Here is a 9,435-nt window from a genome sequence, read left to right on the forward strand (position 1 = left end):
GTTGTACCAGGGACACTTGAATTTAGGGTGAACCGACTTGCTAGGATTGCCTAACCTCCATCACTCCTTGCAAACGAGTGTAGGTATAGGATATTTGAAGCTTTTTAACCAGGCTAGGGCTTGGGAAACAGCTACAGCACGCGCCTCGGGGGCGTGGCCTAAGGGAAGTCCGCCCCTGCGCGTAGGTGCGCAGAGGCGCAGGGAGGACTAACCTAGGGCTCCGCCCTCTCCCCACCCGGTACTGCGGGGTGGGGGCCGGAGCCCGAACTAGGGAGGCAGCCGGGTGGGGAGGGGGGAAAGGAGGCGGCTGCTGGAGGACACAGGTGAGGAGGGGACTAGTGAGCTGGGGGAGGGGGGAGGATGAAGAAACTGGGGGAAAGGAGGGGCGTATGGACGATCGAACATCACTGGCTGGGATGGAAGCAGAAATGAACGGAGAGATGGGGTAAGAATAGGGATGGACTAACAGACCCCTGGTTTGAGGGTGGGGTTCGGATGAATGGACGGAACCACCATCTGGGAAGCAAGACTGAACCCAGGGTAGGACAAGTACGGATAGAGACTGAGGGACCTGGAAGAATAGACTAGCAGAGGCTGAGGGGGCTGGCGGCGGGTGAACAAACAGACCAAGGGTCTCTGGGAGTCCAGTGGATGGCCTTGGGAGGGCACTGAGGGGAGTTAGGAGGGGTGCGGATGGACTTAAGGCTACCCCCTTTCCCCTTTCTCGGTTAACCCTCCATGTGCTGCTTTCGGCAGAAGCATCTTGGGGCGGGACTGCCTCCCTCCCCATTTAGTGTAGCCTTGAGCTTGGGGGAGGGCGGGGCCAGGCTTGGGCCCTGGCTCTGGGTTCTGCAGAGCCCGGCACCGCCCTGGGTGGCTGTTAGCCCCCAGACCCATCCTCTCTCAAGGCAACGCCCACCTCCCTCCCTAGAGATTAGGAGATAAGAGCGGGGGTGGGGGGGGCGCACTGGGGGAAGGAGGTAAGGTATCCAGGGCGCAGCCGCATTCTCCTTAGGAATTAAAAGGACCGGGGGATGTCCAGTCACCGGTCTCCACCCAGTAAGCACTGCAGTTCTAATTAATGGCTATTGGAGCTTAATTTTATTTCAACGATCTTTCCTTTAACCTCTCAGTCTCGAGACGACCAAGGTTCACCCTAGTGTCTTCCGAGCCCGTGCCCCCTCCCCCTTAGAAAAAATGCTGTTTCTTGCTTTACTTAACTTTTAGTCTCTATTTTCTTTTTACTATTTTTCAGGTCTCCAGAGCCGCAGTAAGGTCAATCTGAAGGGCTGGGCGCACCTTGTTTTCTCTTCTAAGGATTTTTCCAAACTCCCCTTGGCACCATGCTTTCCCCACAAAGAGCCTTGCTCTGTAACCTTAATCACATCCATCTTCAGCATGTCTCCCTAGGCCTGCACCTGTCCCGACGTCCAGAGCTCAGGGAAGGGCCCCTGAGCACTCCACCACCTCCTGGAGACACAGGGGGCAAGGAGAGTGGAGTACCTTGTAGTGGGACTTTGGTGGATGCCAACTCCAACAGCCCTGCAGTTCCCTGCCGTTGCTGTCGGGAGCATGGTCCTGAACTGGAAAATCGTCAAGGGGAAACAGAGGAGGAAGAAGAGGGGGTGGTATCCCCCTCAGACCCTGGCTGCTCATCTTCACTCAGCACCTGTTCAGACCTCACTCCTGATGAATCTCCTGTCTCTGTTTATTCCCGGGACTTCCCTCCAGAGGAGGAAGCCCACCCTCAGCCTAGCATTATCCCCTTGGATGAAGGCTCTCCTCTGACCACAGGAGGTCCTGACTGTAGCCCAGACAGCTTCTGCTGCTCCCCAGATTCTTGTTCTGGAGCCTCTTCCCCTTCTGTCACTGGTCTAGACTCCAACTGCAATGCTTTGCCCACTTTCCAGGACCATCACTCCTCAGTAGCTGGTGAAGAGGAAGAGGGAAGAAAGCAGGGTCTCCTTACCACTGAGCTCCTTGAACAGGCCTCAGAGACAGACCATGGGAAAATTGAAGCTTGTGGGAAAACTGGATCCAGTTGGAAAATTATTAACAGTTGTAAAATTGACTCTGTTAACACTGACTCTGGCTGGAAAACTGAACCTGAAAATAATGACCCTGGCTGGCAACTTAATGGCAATTCAGACTCTACCTGGAAAACTAGTACTGAAAATACTGACTCTACCTGGAAACTCACTGAAAAGAATACTGATTCTAGCTGGAAAACCAATGCTGGGAAAATTGAAGGTGACGTCAGTGGGGAACCTGTGCCCCACCGGACAATCACATCCTTTCACGAGCTGGCCCAGAAGCGGAAACGGGGCTCAGGGCTACTCCTTCCCCCACAGGCCAAGAAGGACAGGAGTGACTGGTTAATCATCTTTTCCCCAGACACAGAACTGCCTCCCAGTGGGGCTCTGAATAGCTCACCTGCCCCTCCCCGGGAGGTCACCACCTTCAAGGAGATTCGATCCCGAAGCAGGGCCCCACCCCCCCCAGTTCCACCCAGGGACCCCCCAGCTGGCTGGGCCTTGGTCCCACCGAGGCCTCCACCTCCACCAGTCCCACCCCGAAGGAAGAAGACCCGCTTGGGGCTGCAGCCCATTGCTGAAGGGAGGTCTGGGGATGTTAGGCCTGACAGTCCAGTGGCCGCTGACGATGTTCCTGTAGGGAAGGAACCAGCTCAGCCCAGGGAGTTCCCTGACATAGAGGGTAAGGGGGTTCCCAGCTTGGGGGTGGATGGGGTGAGGCTGGTTGGGAAGGGCCTTGGATGTGGGAGGCAGATCTTACAAAGCCCCTCCCATCTCGGAGTTTCTGGAACCTCTCCTTCATGTGCTGCCCCATTGTCTCCTCCTGCACCACCCCAACTTTTCCCTTCCTGTTCCCCCCTCCCCCTTACCGGGGCCTGGGGAGAGCTCTGGGAAAGGGTAGTGTAGGGGTGGTGTCATAAGGGGTGTGGGACTAATTTTCTGCTCCCCTCTTTCTCCTTGCCCCTCCTCGCCTGGCTGCCCGTTCCGCTGCCCCCACCCCACCCCGCACCTGCTCTGTCCCCACCGCCTGTAGCTGGCCCTCTCCTCCTCCCTCGGCCCTTGGTTTTTCGGTTCTCGGCCGATGGTCGTCCCCTCTTGGAGGGCGCGGGAGCAGGGGGAGCCGGCTCCCTGCTCTTGGCCCCACTGGCTGGGTGGCCTGGCCCGGGGCTGCGACTGCTCGGGGGGTCTAGCCCCACGGAGGAGCAGCTGCTGCCAGTTCGCCTGTCACCCGTAGGGGCTTATTCGCCCCCGGCCCGGGGGGCCTTGCCCTGCCTGGCCAGTCCCGAGCTGGCGCTGCTGCTGTCCCCGCTCTTCCCCAGAAGCAGCACCTTTCCCTCCGCGGCTCCCCCACCCCGCCAGGTAGCCGTCCCCCTGCCGCCACCGCCACAGTCGAAGGCCCCGCGCAGACCCAGGAACCCGCCACCACCACCCAGGCAACGTAAGACTGACTGTGTCCCTCACCTGGCCACGCCCCCGAACACCTGGCCACGCCCCCACGCTCCAGGACTGCACCAGACGCCCCGCCCTCCGCGGCGTCTGGGATGCTCTTGGCCCCTGGGCGTGCGGTCCTTCCCTACGGTGGTAACCTCTGGGTTTACGGCTGGGGCTCTGGACCTACCTGGATCCAGGAAAAGGGAGCTTCCCCACGGGATCCCCAAGAATGCTTTACTTGTCTGGGGGAACTCCAGGCCCGGTCCAGCCCAAACTCATTGTCCCCTGGGGTTCTAATCCCGCCCCCTAGGAATTCATTGGTCCTTGGAATTCTGGCCTCGCCCTCACCTCGCTGCAGGGGGCGGGAAGAGCCCAAGCGAACCCATGGGTTTATGCAAAGGACTCTAGTCTGTCCTTCTTACCCGTGGCCTTTCCTGTTGCCGTCCCCTCCCCAGTGTGGGCCAGCACTGTAGGAAGCGAGGGCAGAGGAGGAGAAAAGGCGGGTCTGGGTCCTTGGTTTTCCCCTTTCCAGCCTCTCCCCATCCCCTTGTCTCGTCTCCCCCTCCCCCGGCTTCTGTCTGTCTGTCTGTCCTTCTATTGGCCGTGGCTCCTCACGTGCTCTCCACGCCCCGGGCGGGGACGAGGGCGGGGCGCGGAACCGCCCTTCTCCCGCCCCTCGGAGGCCCAAGGCCCCTCCCTCCCTCCCAGCGGGAGGTAAGCCTGGCTCTGGACTTCCGGGAATAAAGGACATGGGAGGCCGGACCGAGAACTAGGAAGGACCTTGCAGTCACTCGTGGGGTTTGCTAGGATTGAAGGGTGAGGGGTTGAGCCCGTCCTCTGGGGCTACCCCTCAGGGTCACCCCTTGTCCTGCTGGCTCCCTATCTCTACCCTACCCCCATTCCCCAAAGAGCACTAGGAATTGTTTCCTGGGAGGCAGTTTAATTCATCTGTAGGGTAATTTCCTTAGCCAGGTTCTTCTGGTTTTAAATGCTCTCAGCAGGGTCTAGTCAAGGCCATGTACACAGTAATTGTTTAATAGCTGTTCCTTGAATTGAAACTTTTTTCTACCTGCTCTGCAATCTCCCCCAGTCCGGAGTTCTTGGTCTTTTGCCGGTGTATCTGGGGCCCAATGTCTGTGGATGGCAGAAGCCAAGCAGGGATCTGGCCAGCTGCAAGAGGAGAAGAAAGGTAGTGACCTTGACTTTTGTTTTCTGACCCTTAACATTTAACTTCTGGTCCCTTCTTCTAAGAAACTGTCTCCCAGCCCTTTCCAGCACTGCCCACTTCTCTTTGGGTCCTCCTCTGCACTAGGTAGGGCTGTTCTGTAAGGAAGGACAAGCATATCCTTTTTCATACCCTTCTTTTCCCTGAAGGCCTCCTGATTGCAGTTAGTGCCTCAGTGGACAAAATCATCTCCCATTTTGGGGCAGCCAGGAACCTGGTGCAAAAGGTTAGTGGGATTTGGGGAGATGGGAAAGTCTTGTAGGGGAAGGGGCTATGTTTGGGTGAGGGCTGTACCACTATGTCTTTCTGTTAAGACACAGGGGTAAGGAGTTTGGGGGGGGAAAGGAAGGTTCTACCTGTAGCCTGAGCAAGCAGGATTGGGGAAACTCCCCGAGACTGAGGGGAGAATTGGATGGTGGGTCTTTGATGTTCACTCTTCCTTATTGCCTAGGCCCAGCTGGGAGATAGCCGATTGAGCCCTGATGTGGGACATCTGGTGCTGACCACCCTGTGCCCGGCACTCCATGCCTTGGTGGCTGATGGACTAAAACCGTTTAGAAAGGATCTCATCACAGGGCAGCGAAGGAGCAATCCTTGGAGTGTAGTGGAAGCATCTGTGAAATCTGGTGAGGTGGGGCAGAGGCTGGCCCTTGAGGGCAGTGTGTGCCCTGAAAGTGGGGCTCTGGAATAGGAGTTGTTACTGAGTGTATGTACAGTGTGTGTGGGCATTGATGCATAGGCTTACCACAGAGTGTCTCCACAAAATTATCGCCTGCTCTGTGTCCCCAGGTTCCTGTGCCCACTCCCTGGGAAATCTGTATAATCAGGTCAGCCGACTGACCCCTCTCAGCAGCAGCCGAAGCCGGTTCCATGCCTTCGTCCTCGGCCTCCTCAAGTGAGACCCCAACACCTGTCCCCTGGGACTCCTGCCACTGTGAGGCTCTCCTGAGTACCTTGTATAGGGTGTCCCAAGCAGACCTATGGAGACTTTTCCCATGCCCTCTGTTACTTTGCTGTTGTATCTCATATAGAAGGTGGAAGTGGTAAACACCCCCTGGGGTTTTGTGGTGGGGGGGGGAACTTGGGGTCAAAGTACTTGAGAATCTCAGACTTATTTGCTGTGTGGCTTTGGGGACATCACCATCACCTCTTTATCTGAATTTCCCCATCTGTAAAAGGAGAGGGTGCAACTAGATGATATCTGAGGTCCCTTCCAGATCTGCCTGTAATCCTGTGGGCTTGTTAAGTCTTTTGTGGCCCCAATTCTTTAACTTCTCTTCTCACCTCTGTCTTCCCTTACAGCACAAAGCAGCTGGAGATATGGTTTTCCAACCTCCAAGAGGATACAGGTCAGAGGGCCTGGGGATGGGTTGGGAAGGTAGGGGGAAAAGAGCATGGGGACTGGTGGGTGGGGACCATCTAGTTGAACACTGTATTTTTTTTCCCCAACCCCTGAATTAGTTCAGTAGGACTCAATGTATATTTTTAAAAATAAATGAATGTGGAGCGGCTAGGTGGCGCAGTAAATAGAGCACTGGCCCTGGAGTCAGGAGGACCTGAGTTCAAATGCGGCCTCAGACACTTAACACAAAAACCAGCTGTGTGACCTTGAGCAAGTCACTTAACCCCAATTGCCCTCCAAAAAAAATGAATGAATTTAAGGACAATAACTATGAGGGATTTAGAAACACAAACCCTAGGCATCTGGGGGATCAGGGTTATGTATTAGTATGTGGCCAGGATAGGGGTGAGGAACCTGTGACTTCAAAGCCACATGTGACTGAATCCAAACTTCATGGAATAGATTTATTAATCTGAGCCACTAGGATCTAATACCCCCTTTCTCCATCTCTAGGCCTTCTGTCACTACTATACCTGCCTACAGCCTTCTTCTCACTGGCCCGAGGAGGCTGCCCCTCCCTTTCCACTGAGCTGTTGCTTCTGCTCCAGCCTCTGTCTGTCCTTACCTTCCACCTGGATCTCCTTTTTGAACACCACCATCACCTGCCCTTGGGACCCCCCCATCCCCCAACTCCTCCAGGCCCACCGCCTGCTCTGCAACAGACAGTACAGGCTGTGTTGGGCTGGGGGGAACGATTGGCTCAGAGCCTTCGGGGAGGTACAGGCGAGGCCCCCCAAGGTCCCTCTTCATCCAGTGGCTGGTGGGAACAGCTGACCCAGGCCTCCCGGGTCTATGCCTCTGGTGGGGCAGAGGGCTTCCCTCTGCCCCGCTGGGGTTCCCGGAAACAGGGTGCCCCAACTGAGAGCACCAAGGACAGTCTGCCATCAGAAGAAGAGCCAGTCCAGACCAGACGCATGTGGCTGGGGAGACTGTTTGGGGTTCCGTCAGGGTCAACAGAGACAGACTCTGGTCCACTAAAGTCCAGGTAATTGTGGCTACAGGTTCTGAATTATCTCTTTAAGTCCTTGATGGCCTTTAACTCCAGCCATTCCACTTGAAGACCACTCATTGACCCCCAACCCTTCTTTTCTATAATTTCTATATATAGGATATTGGACACTGACATTAGTTAGGTCTGCAAAAACACCACATCAGGGGAAAAAAATTTCAGGTTAGCAATGTCATAAAAAGGTCATCTATAGAAAAATGTCATACAGGATTTTGTGCCCTAAGATGGGACTTAGTTATGAGTTGTTATAGAATATGGCTGATTGGGGAAACATACAGGGCATACTGTTTGTGCTTCTGATTATGGCCCCACTGTGAGAGATCTGATGATCTTCCTAGACTCCATAGTCACCTGGGACCCTAGAAACACCACCATAATGATCTCAAAACCTCCTTTCTGACCCTAGTTGGGCTGTTGACCCTTGGCCCTATTACAGTGAACCTTTGACCTTTAGATGTCCCTACAACCTCTCTTCTCATACTAAACTCCTAGTTTTGCCTAGAAGGGGGCATGGTGTGGGACCTGATTCCAGTTCCTTAAACCTGACCACCCTTCCAGGAGACCATCCAGCTGGCTGCCTCCTGCTGTGAGCGTTCTGGCCTTGGTGAGAAAGGGTGGCCCCTCTGAACCAGCTTCCCCTCCTGAAGAGCTTGAGGCCCCAACCCCCAGTGACCTCCCAGTGCAAAGGTGAGGAGGAAAAGGGAAAGGCTAGTACTAGAGGCTTCTAGGTTGGTCTCGCTCACCCTTATCTCTGTGTATCCTCACAGGGCAGTCCGGGCCCTCTGTGATCACACAGCAGCTGGACCTGGTCAGCTGAGCTTCCGGCGTGGGGAGGTGCTTCATGTGGTCTCCACTGTGGATGAGGACTGGCTCCGGTGTGGGCGAGATGGAGCTGAGGGTCTTGTGCCTGTGGGCTATACTTCCCTCATTCTCTAGCCTCAGGACCCTTCCCTCCCTTCCCCTCCTGTGTACGTGCCACCCCTCCTGTCACCTGGAAATGCAACAGCCCTGGAGCATCCTTCCCCTCACTTAAAATGAAGCTTACCAGAAACATTTTCCCCATCTGTAAAATGGAACTATCTTCCTTGCCTCCCTCATATTTAATATGAAATTTTCCTTCCTCATACTCTGTCCTTTCCATCCATTTGTAAAGTGAAACTTGTTCTTTTGCCTGATCCCTGCCATATGTAATATGGAGCTGCACTCTCCCCCCTGCTTCCATCTGTAAAGTGGAAACTCTGCCAGTATACTTTCCCCCATCCCACTTCCTCCCCTACCCAAGTGGCTGGAATCTTAAATCTGTACCTACCCCTTCCATTGGTCTGTATTTATTGAGCAATCATGATGAACTTATATGCTGTAGCACTGACCTCATTAGTGGGGGGCACCTGGATGCTGCCCCACTAAGTCACAATCCCAATAAAGTATGGGAGCTGAGTTTTCTGTTGTCTGCCTTGGAAAATGGGGCATGTGGGGGGACTGAATGCTGCTTGGGTCGGGGAAGAAGCTAGTTTTGAGGGATCCACTGGCACTTCCGCATCTCTCCCACCACCCATGTATTCCCCAGCCTCAATAAGTGGCTTGTTGTCCAGTAGGTAGTAAATTGCAGAAATATTGTTAGAGCCTGATAAGCCTAGGGCTGGAAGGGATCTTACAATCAATCTAGTTAAATATTCCTCCCTTCCTGTTCCCCTCCCTCCTCTGCATTTTATGGATGCAGAAACAAGGCCAGGTGAACTAAAGTGATTTGTCCAAGATCACACATCTTTAGAGCTGGCATTTGAATTCCAGTCCTCTGAGCCCACATCTTTCTTCTGCATCACTGTTCTTTTCTGGCTGCTTCCTCAGAGAGAGGGAGGCCAGATATTTGTTCTTGGCCTTGGACATGGTACAGAGGGGGAGGGAGGCGGCATACTGTGGGTGAGAAAGAAGAGATACCATTAATGTGACCTGAAAAAAAGGCTTGGAGCTGGGCTTAGTACAGTAAAAATGAGGGGGAAAGCTTCCTGGATTTGAACTGTCTTGAAGGAAACCAGGAACCCCAAGGCAGAGGTGAAGAGCATAGCCTTCCAGGCACATATGGAAACAGGAGGTAGAGTGTCAGTTTCAAGGAACTAACTGATAAGTGGGTCAGTGTGGCTGGATCACACAATTTATGGAGAACAGGAAATCTGGAAAGTGGGGAAGAGCCACATTATGAAGGACTTCTTTTTTAAATCATTTTTTTACCCACTCTCCCCATTTAAAACACACACACACACAAGGTTGTTAAGAAGTCTAACAAAACACATTCACCCAATTGACCGTGTCCAAAAATGTAGGTCCCATCCATTCT

General features: G+C 54.2%; 1 protein-coding gene across 9 annotated transcripts; it reads left to right on the plus strand.

Annotated features, from left to right (window-relative positions):
- The first annotated feature begins 182 nt into the window (after positions 1–182).
- On the plus strand, positions 183–8,537 carry RUSC1 (RUN and SH3 domain containing 1). 9 transcript variants are annotated; one of them, XM_069077923.1, is made up of 11 exons: positions 183–323; positions 1,256–2,715; positions 3,067–3,471; positions 4,555–4,653; positions 4,839–4,915; positions 5,141–5,315; positions 5,479–5,584; positions 5,992–6,038; positions 6,545–7,076; positions 7,659–7,787; positions 7,868–8,537. In XM_069077923.1, the coding sequence occupies exons 2-11, from the start codon at positions 1,344–1,346 to the stop codon at positions 8,034–8,036; spliced, it is 3,111 nt and encodes a 1,036-aa protein (XP_068934024.1). In that variant the 5' UTR covers positions 183–323; positions 1,256–1,343; the 3' UTR covers positions 8,037–8,537. The 9 variants fall into 9 exon arrangements, with proteins under 9 accessions (XP_068934024.1, XP_068934016.1, XP_068934018.1 ...); XM_069077915.1 differs by lacking the exon at positions 3,067–3,471; XM_069077917.1 differs by lacking the exons at positions 183–323; positions 3,067–3,471 and adding an exon at positions 333–445.
- Positions 8,538–9,435: the final 898 nt, after the last annotated feature.

This window comes from Petaurus breviceps, unplaced genomic scaffold, assembly GCF_028583685.1.
Source record: "Petaurus breviceps papuanus isolate PSGF00001 unplaced genomic scaffold, PetGlider_PUasm1.0 91023, whole genome shotgun sequence".
Lineage (NCBI taxonomy): Eukaryota > Metazoa > Chordata > Mammalia > Diprotodontia > Petauridae > Petaurus > Petaurus breviceps.